This window comes from Anopheles moucheti, chromosome 3, assembly GCF_943734755.1.
Source record: "Anopheles moucheti chromosome 3, idAnoMoucSN_F20_07, whole genome shotgun sequence".
NCBI lineage: Eukaryota > Metazoa > Arthropoda > Insecta > Diptera > Culicidae > Anopheles > Anopheles moucheti.
In genome coordinates this window covers 25,260,299-25,282,346 of record NC_069141.1, presented here as the reverse complement: position 1 = coordinate 25,282,346, position 22,048 = coordinate 25,260,299, and the positions used below count along the sequence as shown (strand labels likewise).

Genomic DNA, 22,048 nt, shown 5'->3' with positions numbered 1-22,048 from the left:
GAGAAAAAAGCATGGCAGTATTGTCGTTCACAAAATTGTGCATTTTAGCCATAGCGAGCCATAACCATTCATATCCTATTTATTGCCAAACCCTTTAATAATTTCATAACTGATTAGAGCTGGATATCGAGCAGAAATTTAATTATTAATAAATTTTATCACGAAGGTTTTAACGTAAGGCTACTAAGGACAAACAACCAACTGCTGGTTAATTGAATTTTAGCATGTAAAATAACGTGATAAAACAAGTGGAAGGAAGGAAATATAAAATTAGCTTTCACTACAAGTACTAACGAAGTTAGAAAAGAACCTCGTCATTTCATATTTTTATGGCGCAATTCAAAACAAGAATTGTACACAACGTACACACACACACACACTGTAACTGCGGAAAATGCACCTTTTATCGCGCACTGCCGAAAACCTTTCTCTCCTTGCTCGCGGTTGCAACAACTGTGCCGCCAAGGGCTGAACAGATTTGGGATCATTGACCCCATTACCGGTGGTTCGTGCCAGCGTAATTTCAGCTGGGTAATAAAATTTTCTTGTCCACTTTCCGTCCCTTTTTTCCTCTTACCCAAGGCGATTACTCACACACACACACGCACACATGCAAACGATATCCTGAAAGCATTCATCTTCCTCTACGGGGCTTTACAATGTTCGGTTAGAAGGAAGGAAAATCAACCTATTGGTACCGGGTATTCCTTACACCGGGCAGACTCTTCTGCATCATCAATGTTCACTTTTGAGGGGCAACGAATTTCACCGCTCGCCTCTTACATTTTCCCGCAACAACAAAATATCCTCGCAACAAGAAGGGGCGAGAAAGAAGCATCACAGCCCCGGTAAACCGATGTGGAAGCGAAACATATTTTCCCGCTTTCCGTACCGTGCACAACGGCACACATGCAACCCTCCTTGCCTTGCAAGGGACAGGACACAACCGACAGGAAGATCCCGTTTCGGCGAAACACACACAACACCCGGTTAGGACCCTTTTCAAACGGGCTTCATCACAGCACTTCCTCTATTCCCGAGCGGGTGTGCCAGTGTTGGCCGTTTAGCAAACGGCCTTACATTCCAAACTTCCCACCCGGAACACGTTTTGCACCACCGCTATACACCATTCCCATCGCCGCCCTTCCTTTTCAACAAAAAAAGGACATGCACTACACACACTTGTAAGAGAGACTTGCCAGATTGTGCAGAAATAGTTGCTGAAAGCCAAACATTCATCGCCCTTTTTCGTACGTCAGGGAATAGTTGCTTGCTGTTCCCCTTGGAAGAGAGATTGGAGGAGTTTTCCCTTTTCACCTTCAACCAACGCCACCCTGTACGATTGATTTCAACAGTATCTGTAGGCGTAATCTCCAACGGTGGCGCATTGTTTATCTAAGGCCCATGAAAAGGACCTCTGGGAGTGATGTCCATTGTTTCTGCTCCTTTCTTAGCCTTTTATGTCTCAAGGAGAACTGCTTCCGGGAACCTTTTTCCGGTGCAGGTTTTTTTTTTTGTTTTGCATTGATGTGTGTCCCGTCTATCTAATGGGTTTATCTGTCCGCAGAGACATTCACCTGCCAGCTGTGGATTAATATTTAAAACCCAGTTGAGATAGGGATCCGGGGATTGATGTAAAGCACAAAGCGATTCCTTTGATCCAGCGAGGGTTAAAACGAAATGAGAGAGAGGAGGAATGAACATGGAAAGGCTGTCGGTCCTTGATGTTGCTTGAGTTTTAAACTGACCGAAACAATTGAAACTTTTTGATTGATAACAAATCAACTTTTAAATCGTTTTTTGTTGTTATTCCTACCACAAAATCTCCTCTGCATTCTCACATATAATTAGCCAAACATACTTCTGCGCATTTTCCTCTCAATCGTTGCTAATTAATTTCCGGTCTTTCGCTCAACTCATGTTTCGGAGGTGTTTATTCATGTTATATATAATCCCAACTTAGGTGTTCTGAGTTAAGAAAGTTCTTCCGGCTTTACAACACCTAAGTATGTATCTTAATGAGCAATCGTGTTGTCGTTTGTGACTTTCAATCTAAGATAGCTTAGATTTTGGATGACTTCGGGTCGATCATCTTCGCATACATCGGCAGGGTCGCTAGAGATACTACCATCATTTGGGATTTTAATTCGTCAATATTCCAACTCCAAGAACTCCAAATTTCCCGAATCTTCTATGAACATCCTCTATTGATATAGAGGTTCCTCTAAGAATTAAATTCTGAGTCTTGAATAGCCCTTTTCGTAGATCGGGAAGGTAAAAGAATAAATCTCTCAACCAGAATACTATCCCATGGTTATACCAAAGAATCCGGAGAGTCCCCAATCACCAGGAATAAGATGTTAGTCATCGGTATTTCTTGTCCACCCTCAAGAATTCGGATTCTTAAAGAGCTCCGACCAACCATTAGATGAGAACATATTTAACGTTCTACTCAGGAACTGCAGATTTCAGATTTCTCATATTGGTACGTTACAACAAACAAGTCTTCAACATTATACTAACACGGTGACCCACAGCAAACATCAAGTTGAATATCAAACAACTTTCAATCCATAATTCGCACCCGGAACCGAAACACCTCAGCAATTGCAACGGTCGCGTTGATGAACTCATTAACACTTTCAATCAATAAAAGTCGCTCTAAGCCGACTTAACCACTGATTGCTTCTTTACCGGGTTGATAGATACGAGCGGGAAAATCATTCCATCCAGAAGCCAAAAAACACAACAGACCATCTCGTCCCCCAGCATTCGCCTGCGCTCGGTTCGGGAAATTCAGCAATGGTTTTTCCATTTCCTTTAACTCTCCGAAATAGAAAACTCAATCAGACACTCTAATCCAATTATTGCAAAAGCCAACCTTTTGCAATGGGGGGGTTGGTTTTCCCTTACAGCCTTACCTTACACACGCACACTCATCCCCGTTTCGGCAGGATAACTAACAAACTAACACTCCATTTCCGCAAACAGGACTCGAATCAGCACAATTTTCCCCTTTGCCGTATCGGGTGGACCCCAATCGAAAAACCGCACCATTCTACGGTACGGTAAACTATCGAGCTTTCGAGCGCACCGTCCCTCTGTTTGTGCCAGCGGTCCTGAAATTACATCCCCCCAACCGAACGAGATCGTAAGGTACGGGAGCCTCAAATCAAGCGAAAAAAGAGATGACTAAGAAAACGGACCAGGTTTTTCTGGTGCTGGTTTGGAAAAGATCCTTATCTTGGGCTTTAAACTGCGGCAGCGCAGAAAGAAGGCTCCATGTGAAGGGAGCCCCGCCTTTCTACTTCAACATAACGTGCAACAATTCAGCGTGCAGCGTGTCCTCTTGTTACGATCAAGCGTAATGGGATTTCTTGCAAATTGTACAATATCTATTGTTGATGCCTTTCCGTGACGTTCTCGACGAGTGTCATCATTTGATGCGAGTATTCTTCTCTCAAGCAATATAATACTCAAGTGGAAGAGGCACAGACAGTATTGCTTCCAGAGCAGAAAAAGTGCATGTCTGTACAAAACCAAAATCAACACAAACTACCCTTACTTTCGGTAGGGTGCTATTCTTCCATTCGAACTTGCAATGTCGCAAAAACTTGTCTTTTAGTTAAATTATACTACCGAAATAGTACTTCCCACCTGTTTTTTTTTAATGAAAAATGTAAAGAAAATTGTTTTTCACTTCCACTTTCGAATCGATCGCCCTTGAAGAACTACCCTCACGGAAAGGAACGTAATTTTTTTTTGTTAAAGTTAATTCAATTTCCTTCTCATACCAAATACAGTACTCTGAATGTGTTTGGTTACAAAAAAAAAAGCTGTAGGGCAAAAAATACTAACCATCGGAAAAGTAACAGTGTTTGTTATTTTAAATTGGGGATGCAAAATCCAGGGAGCACAGCACGAAATGTTTAAGATGTGCTCGATAAAAAACTTTACTTTGCTTCTGCAATCAGCAAGGCCAGATGGGTTTGCTAATTTCAGTTCACCGAGGGTGCATCGCATTCGTTATGAATTGGTTTGGCACCTAGTGTTGCACTTGCAGGGGCCAATTTATTGTTTAAAATCTCTTCACTGCGCACCAACCAGGCAAGTACTCTTGAGATGTTCGATTGGTTCCGTCCGTGCATTTGCAACTGTTGAAAATTGAAACGTTCTCACCGTGAGTGATTCAACTCAGTCGTCGTTCAAACTATTCAATTAGTTCTCTCGTTGAGTGGTGCAACCGTTCCTTGCTTGTTATCGTGCGTATTTTTACATTATCGTTAATTGTTCAAGGCAACGCCTAGTTTTACAAACAAATATATTACAACCTTTGTCTAAATATGAATAAAACTTATAACTTAAGCGTTCGAAACATATAAACTATTCAACTCTGACTTGAACGACATATTCCGATAATAGAATGCTAACTACTTTAATTTACTGGCCTCTCGAGTACGCACTTAATAGTATGAAACAAATAAATTGCCTTCAAGTGTACTTCAAAGCTCACCAGCTCGAAAAACATTAATAATTTTACACCTCTCACTAATCGATGGGAGCAAATGGGACAGCTTCAGCAACTGCCACTGCCACTTAAAAAACAATCCTTTCAATTACGTACCGTGATGAATTATGATTGGTAATTTATTGTACACTGCTTTTGATTAAGCTGAAGGGGTTGACAGTTGGTTCTCGCTACCAAATCTCACATCACATTATCACGAACGATCGACCCTTTGGAAATGGACCCTCTTTGTGTGGTATTAAAACACTACAGAGTATCCATGCTGGAATCGATGGAAGAAGAGCAATTGTGTGATCGTCTATTAGATAAAACACAAAAGTTGCCATAAATCAAACAATCTTCCGTTAACAAACTTCCAGCTTCCGGAAAAACGGCAATTTCACGTTCCCCTCGAAGATTCGTTCGATTTTTTCAAAAACTCCAACCAACAAAAAAAAAACACCCGCCAACATGGAGCTAATTCTTTCCAGTGAGTTAACTTTATTAACTTGCTTCGCAACGGAGCAGAAGCACGGGCAGAAGGAACAGAGACTATCACACCCAGCCATAATCGCACATCCGCGGCCAGCGCTATATAACGCTCACGGGGGTCTACAAAATTCCCTTTGTGTGGTTTTGCATTCCGCCCGGCTTTCAGCTTTCCTCGACATCATGAAACACTTCTTGACTTCTTTGCCACTTTGCACCGACACCGACATTCAACCCACTTTTATCTCAAACCCAATGTACGACACAACTCTCTCCCCCTCCAAAAAAAAAAAAAACATGACATTAAACGCAGCAAATGTGACATTCTGGAAAACCTCGTCCTGGGGAAGGTCCTGCAGGTCCATAAAAGCCTGACCCTCAAAGGGTATTTTCGGCAGACTGCAGTAGTTGGCAGGCGCACACCACGCCACGACCACGAAACTACACCAGGCGGCAGTCCACCATTATCCTGCCACGTAAAACTTTGGCCAAATCAGACGAAAACCATACGGCCTGCTACTGCCTGCGGCTCGTCTATTTTCCTGGCCAACTGGTTTAAGAAAATAGTCCACCACTGCTCCCATAGCCACACTGTCCCAAAAACCATGAAAACACAGACCATGCCACTTGATCAGCACGCAAAACGGGAACACAGGAACAGTGTACATCCGACCCGACTCGACTCCAATGCAAACGTTCCGCCAAGCGCTAAGGACCGATTTGGTGGTGGTGGAAAAATTTATATTCAAAAGCAAAACTTTAGGCGTATTATTCTACCGCTCCGTGTCTCGTTTCTGTTTGACTTCTTGTTGTTTTTTTTTCCTTTCCTTTAAACGTCAGACCACACGGAGTAAAAGGAGACTCGGTTGCTTCGAGCCGTACATTTATTCGGCCGCTGCAGACAAGTAGCGACAGTAGGAAAACTGGAAAGGAAAACCCATGGATGTAACATCCGACTGGAGGTGATGGAAAATTGTCGACGAAAATTCTACCTCTCACACACTCTCTCTCGACGTTCCTCCAAGATCCTTTCTCTTTTATCCTGATCAATTGACTACAGCAAGGAAGGCTTCCCAGGAAACAGCCTGCGGATGGGCGATAAACGTAGCAAAATGGAGAAAAAAAAGTCCGCAGAGGCATTCCCGACAGAACGCAGCAAAATAAGCCACACCAGGACCAGAATGTAAAGTGGCGCAAAGTAGCATAGAATGGATGGGTTTGCCACGACCGTTGGAGTGATGAGCTTTTCTTTTACACACGATACATACACAGGGTTTCCGATGGATATAGTGGCAATTGCTGCGTGAAAGTGTTCTGGTTAAAATTAGTAACTCATTCACGCTGGATCTCCATCAAAAATAAATAGAATAAATTTATTTACTTCTACTGTTGGACGCTTTATATCACGTAACATCCAAGGAATTTTAGAATTTCTCACCATCTTAAACTTTATTATAAAATAATGAGAATAGGGAAACGATTTTATCAACTCACGATGTTCTTTTTATAAGAATCCCTTTATTTTCCCACCATTGAAGATGACAACTTGGAAGACAACGTTGCGCTCCGGATATACGGACATCCACAAACGGTTATCTACAGCGAACCAGCCAACGACACGTTTGGTATCGGGCCGAGAAGCGAAAATCGAATCCATCTTCACGTGCCAACGAAACTGTTCGCTTAAGAAAAGCAAATCCTTCACTTCAGCACGTGTTTCAAGCAGCAGACGAAAACGAAAACGATATTTTACGTTTTACACCATTCTCGACCCTTACATCCGGTGCAGAGAGTTAAACACACACAGAGAGAGAGAGAGAGACGCTAAGCACAACACAACGCAAGGAACTGAAACCGGAACCGGATTTCTTCATGCCGTGACGCTGCGCAGAAGTAGCCGCCACGTCCTCTGCAGTGTGTGTTGCTTGAGGAAAAAAAGAGATCCCTCCACCCGTCTTTCTTATCTTGGTGATTCAAAAATTTACATAATTTTTGTTCTACTCTTCCTGTTTTCTTTTGCTCTGTTTTCACCAATTTTTAATCCCTTTCCAGTTCCTGCTTTTCCTCCCGCTCCTTGCAATGCCATTTCGCCTTCGGGCATGCTGGAAAATGGATGGAATGTAGATACCTGCAAAGGGAGGTATTCCAAAAAAAAAAGCTGTAGCCGTATCTTCGAGGCCAGAACGTACCGAAGCGTTCTCGGGCAGGTGGTTTGTGTTTTGCATCTTTTCTTTCGTTGTTTCTTGAAAGACAACATCGACCTAATTTTCCTAACGTGAACATACACACCCCAACCATACAGAGGGACCGAGGAGTGGTGGAGACACGACACTAACTCGGTGTTGGTGTTACGGAACCGCGATTCATCTTATTTTGGGTTGCAGCAGGTCCTTTTGCATACCCCTGCTATAATTCCGTTACCACACATTCGCGCAAAACCGATATGCTGTACGATTCGCGCCGTGGGCACACGATTATGCAAATTTACCCACCGGTTTGGCCCGCCGTTTGAAGGAAGACAAATTGAATACACAAGGTTTGACCGACATAATGTCGACCACCTTTAGGCGCCAGCAAACTGGAGCCGCTGTTTTACCATTTGCTATAATGTATGGGCAGACGTGCGGTCTTGATTTTATGGCTTAAAGCGATTTCTGTTTAAATTGTTTAGGGGCAAAACTTCTTCGTTTTGTGTTTAAAATTGTTTACGGAGAACAATTTATGAAACTTTTTTGAAAAGTATCAAAAGATGCTATAAAAAATCAATGACTAGATATATGAACATTTTTTTATTGATTATTCTACCCTTTTATATTTTATGTTTTTTTTTACTGCAAATAAAAAAAAACATACACAAATCAATATTTTTACGAATCAAAACTCACACTTAGAAGACACGGAAAATCAAACACAAATTCTCGTTTGATGCCCATCTTAAATTTTAATGCTTGTATGAGCGCATTCGTTTGTGCCAACAAACCGATAGAAGCCATCCGGATACATACTCCCGACGAAAGGAAACTTCATTTTGAACACATTTCAAACAGCACACCGAGCACACACACACACACACGCGGAGGATTAGTATGCTTGCTCGGTTGAAAAAGCAATAAAATGCAAAAAAAAGGTCTCGTTAAAAAGTAAACTTCCCTTTTCGCAAAAGTACTCACACCCGGCGCAAGTACACAACGCACATGACGTAAAATCAATGCGCCATGAATTTTATGACACTTTGGTGCGAAATTGATGTGCAAGATATATATTCATGTAAAAACCCCTTAAACGCAAGTTGTCCCCTTCCCTCACCCGACTTGAAGTCGCATTGGTCCGGAGAGCTGCAATGCCTGGAACGCAAAACTTCTTCCACAGCTCACCGGGGGAAGCTTTGAGCTGTGAATAAATACATAAATTATATACAGCGAGAACGGGACCAGATTTTTGCGACCAAATAGTAACAAAACCGGCAACGAAAAAAAAAAACACGCGCCCTTCAACGGTCTTCAAGTCTTTTGCCGTTATTTCCGCGAGTGCATAAATCATCCTAGAGATCGGGTGTGTACACGGCCACGCATCGCTGGGACTGTGGCCGTGTATTATTTTTTGGATTTTGTTTGTAATCGAGACGGGAGACATGCAACACCCTACAGATGATGGAATTTTACTCCGAGCGCATAAATGCATACAGTTCCCAGGCTTGTGACGCGTGAAAAATTACGATTTGGAGTTCAGAATACGCATTGTACCATGATATCATTTATAGAAAATTAATAATATTAAGAAAATAACTTAAGTGATTGAAACTGAGCTCGCTTTCTATGCAACTAGTTATAAATTACAGTTCCTAACCAATAAAACAATAAACATACGATTGTCTTTGTAATAGAAAACATATTCCGTCCCCTTGTTTGTAGAGCGTTTAGCTACAAAGCCACCCCTACACACTCGCCCAAATTATCATCACGTGTCACGAAGTTAGAGACGTTTGTCACCGTCATAATTACAGCTTACGGTAATTGTTTAATTCGATGAGAACTCTTTCACTGTGCTAATTTTATAGCCTTACCCCCCATTCTTGCCACCATTCTCGAATAGCTTCTCAGGAGAAGAATGGAGTAACGCAAAGAGTTGTTAAACAATTGGACCCTTGAATTCTGGTGGAACGGCCTTCCGTGGTAAAATTTTCCACCCGGACTCGATCGGGCAAACCAGCGACCCCTCGCGCTTGTTACGGTTACGGACATGCTCGCACACACCCAAGACATTTCTGTTTCGCATGGTTCAACCGCCAACCTTAGACACCCGAGCGGACATACAGTTGGACAGTTCGCTACACTCCCCGAAAATTTCACTCTTTCTGCTTGAATACACAACGCAACAACCCGCCGGCCACCGGAGATAAAGCGAACGGTACCGCAATGTTGATGAACTTTCTCACGGAAGTACGCTGCGTGCTGGGATCGAACCGGGGACGCACCGTTCAACTTCGTGCCCCTAAGGGCGCGTACGATGACGAACGAAGATTAAGACGATAAAATAGGGGCACCCCATCTTGGTGCGCCCCATCTTTTTACCAAACAAGCAGAGGAAAACAGACAAAACAAGCGAAGTAATTAAACTGTCATGAACGATCAGCTCGGAAGGGTCGCGCGGATTGGGCCACAACCGGTGGTCGTGACAGGCCGGAAAGGTGTGAAAATGTCGGGAAGATATTGGCCGAAGCCAATCGAACGCTCAAGCCACCGAAACCCATGACCATTGACCATGACCAACCGTTCCCAACTCCCCTGCTTTTGAAGTACCATTTCTTCGCCGTAATTGCGACAAATCTGCCCGATAATAATGCAAACTGACAGCCAACATGGTCCAACACTCTGTTTGGTCACTCACTCATCATGTATGTTTGCGATTGGTAAACATGCCAATTTACGTCCGTTGTTATTGTGCTTAACAATACCCCGGGACATGATTATTGCTTTAGTAAAACAAATACTGTTGATGGCAAGATAAATAATAAGTAATCTTTCAGCTTAAAAGCCGCCAATAACTCCCATATTTTTGTAGATGAACACTGAGTCAACTCAGCTCAGCTCGCCTTATCATAACTATCAGTTAAAATTAAGGAAGAATATTGCTACATTTGTGTCCAGTTTCTCTAATTTGTAACAGTGTTGAATCTTCCAATATTCATGAAATTCCCTCTGAAGCTCCATCTAAAGTTCGCTGCGAACTGCCAGTTTTCTAAATGATTTTGCACACTTCATCACCTGCAAAATCAAAACAAAAATCACCCTTCTCGTCAGAAACTGCCATATCCATAGGAACACCACCGTACACATGCTGTTTGTTGACGGCAAACAAATGCAAAACTGCAACTTCCCAACCAAAAGCCGCTCCTCCGCTCCAGTATGCATTTTAATGTTTGTTTTTAAATGTACCAAAAATGCACCAGGCGTAACGCTGCACCGAAAAGAGTATTGAACCGAACGCACGGCGACGATGGGAAAGGGATGCGCGATAATTATCCATCCGGTGAACCGGTTTTTTCTCCCCAAACAAACTTAAAAAAAAACAACGCCTCACTGACGCGATGCTTAGCGGTTTCGTGTTTGAATGGTTAAAGGTATTTTTGTCAGTTATGCAAGCTACTTGCTCCCTTGAACCCCTGAACCTTCTCCCCCGAAGGTTCCCAAAGGGAGTTTAGATACCTTTTTTTTCTCGCGGCTTTTATTTTCGTTCGTGCCGATCGTACGATGGGACAACAGGTTTATCCTTTTGCTTTTCATTGTTCACTTTCCATCCGACCTCGAAAAATGCCTGCTGTAACTCTACAGTTCCCTACGCCATTAGTACGCCTCGGCGAAGTTGTCTGATCATCGCTCTTTGAATGATTCAAACTGGAGTGCGGAACGGTAGATAAAGAGGTTTTTTTTTTTTAATCCTAAATCAGGTAGTTGGTCTTCCTTGAGAAGGAAGTGAAATTGTTGATGTGGATAAACAAGAAAAAAAAACACCTCAAAAACCCATAAAACATTCTCAATGACTCATCGTCTATTTGGGACGGAGGAAATAAAAAAAAGTGGTACTTTAACGTACATAGGCTTTACCTGACCTAAATTCATTCCCCTTGCAGATAAAAGGATAGTCATACCTAGCTCAGCTCATTAGCCAAACTAGCGGCATTTCGCGATCCCTCGAATGGACATTCCATGTCAGAAGTGATGATGCAAAACCTGAGCAGTATCTTGCATAAATGCAAGGTACATCAATATTAATTAAAGTAAGTCAGGATGAAAAGGGGATATTGCATAACCTTTTTGTTAAGGGAAAGGAAAACATTCTTCTCCCTTTCGTGATGTTTGACCTCAGGAAGTTTTGCCATTTCTGACTTTCCATGACTTCATTTACCCAAAGCTGATAATTCAGTGCCAAGCAGAAGGGAACCGACTGAATGAGGTTTGATATCAGCTCTGATATCCTTGTGAAAACTGGAGTCCCTAGCACCAAATCACCGAAGACTTACTGGTGTGTCTTGTAATAATTAATGATCTTAGACAATCATAAACCAATGATCCAAATTATTATAAAAAAAACATTTATTTGAAGAACTCTAGGATTTTCAAGACATCTATGGAGAAGACTGTAATAACTGAGCAAGCTGATAAGTATGATGTCGAGCACGAAGCATGTTCAAAACCAACGCTCGAGAGTCGTAGTATGTCTAGACTGGTAATAAAAATATTATGCAAGAATTGGAATTGCCCATATTTTTTCCACCCTGCCGAGACCGACTCGAAACTAAAAACATCGATGTGCTCGATAAATAAACACATCGATGATGGTAGATTTCAAAACAAACTCCAGGTCTTCTATCTTACCTATAATACTTAAATTTCTGAGATGAAGAATTGTTTCTCGCATGTTTAGCTTCTAGCAGAACTTGGAACTCCAGATCAATAATCAAATGGCTCTTAAATTTGTGATTACGGCAAAATGGTCGACATCTTTCCACAGTTTAAGCAATCAAATGTTCAAGCTAATGTTTACGTACCTTTTGGGCTTTGCACATCGCCGTAATGGACTGCAGATCGTGTGACTGGTGCCGGTTGTCGCCGATGCACTGATTGCAGATGGGCAGCTTACACCCCATGCAGTACATGGTTAGCGGTTCCGTGTGCTCACCGCAGATCGACTCCCGCAGCTGGCAAGCGCCCCGTGGCTTCGTGAGGCTGTGCTTTGCCAGCGGTCCACGTGCCGGGTGGCACAGTTCCCGGCAAGCATCACAGTACCGGATCTCGCACTGCTCGCAGATGACGGTCGCCACCTTCGGTGGTTCGGTTTCGCACATCTGGCAGCGTAGCGCTTCCCGCTCGCAGAACCGATCCACAATCGACTCCATCGCCCGGTACAGGGGCAAATTGCGCGCGCCAAGCTCGTCGAAAAACACCAACTTCCGGCAGACGGGACAGGCGAGCGAGTAGACCGACCCACCGGAACCGGCCGGAGGGAACAGCAGTCCCTGTAGGTTCGGTGTGCCGGCGTACGAGCCGGGCCGGGACGTGCAGCAGATAACACCCGAGTCGGCCTCGCTCAGGATGCTCACCTTGTCGGCCTGGTCCTGGTCGGAGGACACACTTTCCGTTGCGCTCGAGCTGCCGGTACTCGCCGCAGACGAGGACGAATGTTGCGAGTGTTGCTGGTGTATGTGGGCGGCCGCAATCGCGGGATGGCAGGGTGGATGTCCCGTACCTGCGGCCGACGAACCGGCCGAAGACGACGACGAAGCGGTGGACGAGGATGAGGATGCCGACGATGAGGAGGCGGTCTGAATGTCCAGAGCGCAGGCGAGACACAGGGCGTGATAGCAGGGCAGCAGTACCGGGCTGGCGTAAAGCTGCTTGCACACCGGACACCGCAGTTCTTCCTCCATGCCTACGGACGACGGTTGCCGCGGCGGGCACTGGCGAACTTGGCGATGATGTTCCGGACTCGCCGGTGTCCACGGAATACGAGCACACGCAGCAGAAGCCCACGAAGGTGCTTAACCATTCAACACACTCGCAAACCTGGTTTGTGGTCCTGAAGGACACAAAACATTCACTGCACTTATGGAGAAGCAAATTTTAAAACACACACTTACACCCACCAGGATGCACACACCTGGACCTGGTGCTGAGATAATCTGGATCTCTTCTAACACTGCCTGACACACGCGTTGCAAACACTTGCAGTAAGCCCCACCTTACACAGGACTTCACTTTCACAGAGAACAGGCAGAACAGACCGGCCTGGTTGTTTTTCTTTTTACGAAGGGGGGGATGGTATACACCACACCAATCAATTTATATGCAAATCATGGCACCCCACAACACCAACCACAAACATAACGCATAAACACACCTTACACAAACTCACACTTTTCACCGAAAAAAAAACACTAATACATCCTCTCTCGTGTACAACACGAACAACATTCACCTTGCTTCTTCCAAGCCTTTTCGTGAACGATGGAAAATTGACATTACCATCACAGCGTGCGCTGCCACCCCCGGTTACTTCGATTAAGGGATCGAAAGGAGAATTTTCCTGTGGACGTTATTCCGCCTCGGTTGCTTTGCGGTTGTAACGAAACAGGACTTCAATCAACCGGTAGAGCGTTGATTTTCCACCTTAACTTTCTTCCCTCTCTTTTTGGTTGTATCTTGTGATTCTCGCTATCAGTAAACCACACACACAGGCGCGGAAAGACTCGGGAAATGATCGATAATATTATTACGGTTTTGTTTGAATTATCCTCGTCGATGCGTTTGTTTATCTTGCTGAGGAAATATCTCGGAGCGGGTTTAGAAATTTCACTGTTTCAGCACAAAACTTCAGTGAATCGGTTGCTGAGATATCACCGTCCGGCTATCGGTTAATTTGAATTCTTATCCGGTAAACACCAACTGGACACAATTCACGCAATTCTTATTCTGGCTTGTGAAAGATTTCCCTTTTCAAAACATTACCATTGCACATTCCACTGGGATCCGATCCACTGTGACGATACAGCCGGTACTCTATAGCGCAGAAACTTTGCCGTCTTCACCGGTTCCATCATAAACAGGATACACTATCGAAGAAAAATCCCGACAGGTGCAGCCACTTCCAGGATGCACCCAATCTTCTCTACGATACGATAAACTTCACCCATACGGCGCACCCCCGTTTTGCATTTGTGCGCCTCTGCTCGCCCGCAGCCCCCGTAAAACAAGGGCAGCAAGAAAATCCAAGCGCACGCGCGCTTTTTACACCGCCCGATATGCACGAATCGATGGATGATGCCTATGGCTGGTTGCGAGAGATTTTCCTGTACCGCGGCAAACGCGGCAAACTATTGTACGCTCGTGCAGCTTCCGGACACGCACAACTTGCCTCGGCGAGCTTCTTCTTACTACTGCGGGCGATGGAAAAACGGCACGGCATGCACAACAACTGCGTTCATGCTGCACTCTCGCGGCGAACCCGAACTTTTAGCAGCTGCCATCTACCGTGCATGCCAGACAGAAACAACAGGTCGGACCCGAACGGGCGCTCCCTTCTCTTTACGCCAATGGCCAGCAGGAGAGTCGTGAGGCCGATTGGTAGATGATACACCCGTCGCCTGTCTGCAAGGGATACAATTTTATAAATTTAACGAACGTGATTTGGACTTATTTGATATTAAGGTTAAAGATTCTAAAAACTGCTAAAATTCTTAATTAACTTTAGATAACAATAATAAACCTCTAGGTTTTACTCCGGACAGACTACAGCTAGGGCAGAATGGAAGAGTCTATCTACAAGTTCTAAAATATTTTGTATGGTTTTCTTAGATTTTGCAGACCTCAAACACTGTATAAACTATATTATTCCGATACACAAATGAATCGTTAAAACGGATGTATGGATTTCTTCTGTTTGGCGTTACGAGCAGACCTCAACGTGGTCATTTGCATGTCAGTTCAAATCTAGCAAGCCTATTTAATTACGTAGCCGAATATAGTCGGAGGATTGGTCTGGATGATATTCTATACCGGGTCCTGTCGTGTAAAAAGCGGCGCCGCTACCTATACACCACAGGGACGCAAGTGGTTCAGGGATAAATAAAGTTTAATAAATCAACCTTAACTACATCAACTTAATTCTATTAAAATTAATTACATTTCACAACAAGGTTAACTACGTACCATTTAACATTAGGCTGTGTCACTGCACTAGTAATTACGAGACACTCCACGAAACTCGCAACTCGTTCCAACAGTACTTTTCATGTTTCCTATCAAAACATAATAATTATGCATTCGTTGCCTTACAATAATGCGGTTTTTACTCTTAAAAGCATGATAGATGATTTCATTTTTCTGTCACTCCCTAGTACCTTCGCTTACTACCGAAAACAATGCCACCGGAAGGAAGAAAGTAGATAAATGAGCAGAGCGATCGGTTAACGTTCAACCATCGCCGCAGCCATGACACACCTTTAAAATTTATACGTTACACCAACCGTCGGCGCATACCATCTCGCTAGCACAAGAAAAGATCAGCAAGACGCCATAATCGTAATAGTATTTTTAGGTCCATTCCGCCACCATTCCGTTTGCATAAAAAGCCAATAACCGATAAAAATCTGCCGCTTCTAATGAACATATTGTTCACTGCACTCGGAAGGAAGGTGCCCTCGGTCTCACGTTTCACGAGATTTGCCGCCCAAGATAAGCGAGGGAACGTCGGGAAGGGTAGGAAGATAAAGCGTGGGTAGGAGAGACCTATGCAGCTACGTAGTTTAAAGTGCTTCAACCAGTGTAAGTCACCCAGTTCCGGGAGGTTTGGAAAAGATGCGTCACATTATTAATGGCACCGAAGCACCATTTAAGGTGAAATGTCATCATCTTCGGTTGGGGAGAGCGAAATTTAAACCGAAGGAGACCGTGCCAAGGGTAGCGTACCGGGCATACGGGACGTAAGCAAATGCACTTCTGCAACTGCGTCGTTACGCTAGCCGGACAAACATGGAATTGGATTCAGAACCATTTATAACGACCGTACAATTTGACAGCGATTATTTCATTCCTTGTTACAGAAAAAAAAGCTCTGTTATTGCTCCAAAGTCTAGACCACCCATTAAGCAGGGTGGTAAAATTCGCACAGCATTTAACAAATCTTTTTACTGCAGGGTGGGTGTGTCTTACGTGACTCTTTTTTTCCAAGTGCCCCATGCAACCTTCCTCAATTGTTACAATGTGTTTGAAAGCATCATTTAAGCTAGAATTTCAAAATACACCCACAGGAACCACTATGACCGGAATGCCTCCCGCAGACCGCTCCTAATCGGAGTGGTGTTGTTCACAAATAGAAAACTTCCACTCATCAGCGACACTATTCTTATCGCACGCAAACTTGCTGCTACTTGGTAGCGATAGTGAAACCGATCCATCCGGCTGATCGCTAACGAAGGTAAAGGCTAGACGCAACGACCTATCGATAACGCATCGCGTCCTTGGTAGCAACATTGTAAGTGCAATTTTTCGCGTAATCTACAACTAATATTTACTATTGTGAGTTCCTGTCTCTCGATCCCCCTAGAAGAAACCCGTATGGTGTCTGGTTAGTTGCCTAATCTGTACATTTGACCTGGTCCACAGAATGTGAAAGTTTGATGTTTTTGAAACAAATTAATTGAAGAGCTTAACGTCCTAAGATTATTGTTATACAAGTCTCACCCAATACTGGGACACTTTCCCATCCCACCTACCTTTCTCGACGCAACGCGTACGATAATTTATACAATGTGTTACATTGTGTTCATCCTTCAACCATCGCTTGCCGGGTTCTTTATAAGGATCCGAACCAGGAAGAACTTGCAATCAGTAGTGTCCATCCGGAGAACACTAATCATCGAGTGCAATTAATCGAACTGCTTCCCGTGATCGTGATGTAGAAAGTGATTCCGAATGCGCTAAAACAAATGAAGTGAAACAATTAACAAGTGTCCAACAATTGTGAACAAATGAAACTGCAACCAACTTACCAGCACACCTTCACGGTGGTTGTTCTGCTGCTGCTGCTTGCTGTCATACTGCCACATTACGATTGCCTAGCAACAGCGAACCATGGTAGCAAATCAACGAAACATTCCGTCAAGCGAATGATCCTACTAGATCGTACGCCCGTGCTACCGGATAGGGTACGCTTGCTAACGGAATGTATCGACGGAAGCGCTAACTGTACCCGCACCTGTCCCGACAGTTACACGCTCGATGAACGGCAGCAGTACTGTCGTCCCAAGCGCCAGGACGGTATCTGTCCCCCCGGCTACATTCAGCGTGCCGGAGCCGGTGGTGCTGGTGGTTGCGTGCTGGAAGAAATCCAATGTCCACCGGGCAGCACGCTGGAAGGTAGTCGGTGCATTGTCCGCAGCTACACCTGCCCATCCGGTTACATCCAGCGGGGACAGAGCTGCGTACGGAACAACATCTGTCAGCCGGGTTACCGGTGGGAGAGCGGACTATGTTTCCCCGCCTCGGCAAGAATCTTCTGTCCGCCCGGGTACACGGAGCAACATCCCGGTGGAAATTGTGCACCGGCAGCCTGTTCGGATTGTTGCGATTGTCGCGATGAGGTGGTGGCCACGATTTGTCCATCCGGGTACGCCAGCCAGTGGGGTCGCTGCGTCCGTCACCAGCAAGCATCGCCAGACTTAAGGATACATTCCGTCACCTATCGGCTACCGGTGGAGTGTGGCGCTGGTCAAACGTACAACGGTGGTCAGTGCGAAACGATCAGTACGGTTGGTCGGCCTGTATGTCGGGCGGGCCACTTTTACAACGGTTCGTGCGTGGAGGTGGCTAAGTGTATGCGTGGTACGCTGAACAATGCGTGCTCGTGCGAGCTCGAGCAGTACGTGGCGAGTTCGTGCACGGTGGGCAAATTGCAGGACGGACAGTGTGTGTTGGCACGGGCTCACTGTAGGGCACCGGCTCGCCTGCGGAGTGGGGTGTGCGTGCGGGAGGTGAAAAGCCGTACCACCTGTCCGGATGGTGGAGTACCGTTTGAGAAGGAGTTTTGTGCGCTGGAAGCACCACGCTGTGGCAGAGGTTACACGCTGGATGAGCATGGTCTGTGCCGGAAGGTAACACCACCTTGCGCGTTCGAGTGTGGGCCGTATCAGCGGCGCAACCGTTGGTGCGGTCTGCCAGCCAGCTGTCCGGAAGCATACACACTAAGCGAGGGTGGACACTGTGTTAGGGAAACGGTCCGACCCGCCTACACCTGCCCGGAGGGAACGGTCGAAAGGGGCGAACAGTGCGTCAGTGTGACTCCGATCTGTCGCTCCAACTTCCGGTACGAACCGAGAATGGATCTTTGCATCCGGTGCGAAGAACGGTATATGGCGTGTACGCGTGGGAATCTCACCGATGGACAGTGCATGTGGAGCGAACCGGCCTGTCCAGACGGGTACGAATGGAGAGATAGCATGTGTGTGCGGAACGGCTCCCGGAAGTTCCACTGTCGGAAGGGATACGAGCATGGCGAGCAGTGTGTGCAGGGCGAACTGTCCTGTCCGGCTGGATACGAACTGCAGGGCGAGAGTTGCATCGTGCGGGAAGATATTCACTGTCCGGAAGGTTCCTACCCGCTGGATGGCCGTTGCACCATCGCCAAGGAGTGTCCGGATGGGTTCCAATACGGATCGGACGCTTGTGTGCGGGAAACACGACGGCTAGTTAACGCCACCTCACCGACCTGTCCCGCTGGCTACGTGTACGATGGTGATGTTTGCGTTCGTCGCACGGTAGTGGAGGCCACGATCAGCCGCAAGGAGCCGCTTTGTCCCGATGGGTACGAGCGTGGACGGGACGAAAGTTGTGTGCGATCGGTGCGCACGTTTCCCGTGTGTCCACCACGGACGATCTACACCGATCGCACCGATCGGTGTTACTGCGAGGTGGATCTAGTGTGTCCCACCGGGTACGAACGCACCGGGACGGACTGTACGTTCCGTGCGGCTGGATATAACTCGCTGGTAAACTTCCTCAATCCTTGCTACGGAACGTTCTGTGGCGGTGGCGCTTACTGCATCACCCAGTGCACATTCCCACCGTGTCCGTTTGAACCCTGTGCTGCCGATGGCCCGGGACTTACGGCGACATTTGGACCACGCGCAACACGCTGCCTAACACCGGGAGCAACTGATGAAGATTGTCCACCACAGACGGTTATTGGACTCGTCTGCCCGCCGGGTTACGAGCGCGTTAACAGTTCCTGTCTCGCGTACTACGACAAGGTGTGTCCGGAAGGATACGAGCTAGACGGTGGCGATGGGTGCACACGGATCGTTCATCACGCACCCGTATGTCCGCCAGGGTACCGTCCCGCACCGAGTGCTGGTTCTTGCATACAAACCTCCTGTCCGACTGGTTACAAACTCACCGGGATCGGAATGACGTGCGAAAAGCGTGAACTTCGCTCACCGAAAGCGTGCCAGCCTGGGTGGGACTTCTTCCAGGGCGCATGCTACCGGCGATCGCTCTGCCGGAACGGAACCGTCGAAGGTGCGTACTGCGTGGAGCGAGAATTCACCCGTCCCACCTGTCCGGAAGGTTACGTCCAGCGTGGGGAGGACTGCGCAACGGAAGGATCCTGCCGGTCGGGTGGTTCAGCGCTTATCGATGGAATGTGCGTACAAATCACAGAGCCCGCACCCTGTCCGGATGGAACATACCGGCACGGGAAGCATTGCGTTTATCCGGACGCACCGGAATGTGAAGATGTTCAATACGTGGCCACCGCATGCACTTCGGAGGTAGACGCGCGAGGAAACTGTTGGCATAGAACTGCTCCAAAATGTCCCCAGGGTTTCCGGATGCGGGACGATCTCTGTATTGCGTGTCAGACGGAGAAACCCAACTGTCCGTCCCACATGACTATTGGGCAGGACATGTGTATAGCGGAACGTATCACCTGCCCCGAGGGTCACTTTCTACGAGGTAGACACTGTGTCACACTTCACGTAACTCGACCACGTTGTCCGGCTGGAGAATACACACTATGCAATGGGTTCTGTATCGTATCGTACGCGCACGAATGTAAAGGAGCCGAGTATGGACTGGCAACGTGCAGTCGAGGATATATGCACAAGGGCAGGTGTGTGGAGCCTGGACGTTGCGGGGATGCGGACCACACGCTCGTTAAAGGTGAGTGTTTGCATCGAACGTTTAGCGATTCGTCCTGCCATGGAAAGGGCTCTCGGATTGGTGAGCTGTGTATTGGCGGAACACCGCAATGTCCTTCAAACTATGCGCTGTGGGGAGGTCGCTGCTATAGTTCCCACATAGAAAATGCACAGTGTTCGGCTGGCGGATCAAGCTGTGCCGATAGCTTCTGTCAATTGGAACCACCGCGATGTGCCTCTTCGGGAACCATCTTCGATGGACATGGTTGTCGACTGCTCGTTACCAGCAAACCATCCTGTCCCACCGGAACAACACCCGATCGGTATGAGCCAAAATTCTGTCAGCTAAAATCCGAACGTGCCGTTTACAACTGTCCGGCCGAGTATTACTACCAGAACGGCGTTTGCTTGAAGAAACTCTACAAAAACCCATCCTGTCCGACGGACTACAAACTGCGCAATGGTGCTTGTGTAAAGCGAGTCTGCACCAAAATGTCAACCGGATCATCGTGCGCAATTATGTCCCCAGCGGCAAGCACGGTGGGAAGTGTTTCCTGTGCTCAATGTTTGAACGACACTGTTAGCACGATCGGCCCATCATGGACGCCGAACCGGGAAAGTGTGGATCTATGCTGTACGGTATACTCACCACGGATCTGCAACGATGCGGGTGTCTGCCACCATGAACAGGAACGGCTTTGCGGTTCCTTCTGTCTCACGGAGGATGATCGGATTTATCTGACGGTGTCACGAACGATGCACATAGGACCACGACTGTACGTTGCTCCAAACCAACGCAATGGAGTGAGTGATTATGATGAAGATGATGACGAAAATATGGAGGATAATGACGTTGACTCACGAGACTGTACGCAATGTGAACTTGGACCGGCCAATTGTCCCAAACGGTGCAGTACGTACGATTGCGAAGACGAGGACGGGGATGGATGTAATTTTAAGGAAGCGTCCACGTTTTGTGCCCAGTACAGGGAAGCGAAAATCTGTGAACATTTGCGTCAGATTTTGTAGGTAGAGACTTGTGACAGGAATAGAATTTCAATAGAGGGGTTTTTTCTAGTAACAAATTACCGGGTATGGTGCGCAATAAAGAAAACATTGTTTACTTACGTTGAAGAATGTTGCAATAAAAAACAAACCGAAACTGCCTTATTCCTGAACGAATCTCATGCAAAACTTATTCTAACTTTATAGTAAGGTAGTAAACAATACTTTGTAAAGTGACATTAAATTAAAAAGAATTTATGCCCTTATTAGACGAGAGATTTTCGGTTGTCGTCTATCTGTCAAACTGCGTCCGTGTGGGGGGTTTGACACATAAATGCCGTCCTCTCGTGTAATAACGCTAGCTTCTGCAAACATGATTTCGTCTGTCACTGGCGAATAATTTCATATTTAAATTTTTCGTTTTTCGTGGGTGGAATGAAGTTTTTAAATGTAATTTGTTATTCGTTTGTTATTCTTATTTTTAAGTTGCTATAATAACCCAAAAATGTATAGTACATTCAATTAAGATATATGATTAGCATAGGCTGCGAAATTGCAGTTTGAAACCGCAAACACTGATAAGAACTCCCGCTGATCAAAAATGGCAACGTTGCACTCAGCCGCTCGTGTGGCGTGATGGCTGGTCTCATTACCGTGTCCTCCTTTATTATTAGCGGTGTCACTTTCTGCAACAGGAGCAAGTAGGAGTCCTCGTCCATTCTGGCAAAATTAAGCCAGTCGGTAGGCTCCAGTCGCAGCTCTGTCATCATGTTTGTGTGTGATAACATGTTCCGCTTCAAAAACATTCATTTGCACCATTTTTCGCGTTTCTTCGGCATCGGTTGGAAGGCAAATAA

General features: G+C 46.0%; 2 protein-coding genes across 3 annotated transcripts in view; one reads left to right on the top strand and one right to left on the bottom strand.

Moving 5' to 3' along the window:
- LOC128303488 (E3 ubiquitin-protein ligase TRIM9) overlaps positions 1–12,923 on the bottom strand; it is an 85,350-nt gene extending 72,427 nt beyond the window's left edge. For both annotated transcript variants that reach the window (XM_053040458.1, XM_053040459.1), the window contains exon 1: positions 12,045–12,923. In XM_053040458.1, coding sequence (XP_052896418.1) covers positions 12,045–12,923 — 879 coding nt within the window. The remainder of the gene's footprint in view (positions 1–12,044) is intronic.
- Positions 12,924–17,021: 4,098 nt separating this feature from the next.
- On the top strand, positions 17,022–21,215 carry LOC128300819 (zonadhesin-like). The gene has a single exon (XM_053037018.1). It carries the CDS (start codon positions 17,022–17,024, stop codon positions 21,213–21,215), a length of 4,194 nt encoding a protein of 1,397 aa, XP_052892978.1.
- Positions 21,216–22,048: the final 833 nt, after the last annotated feature.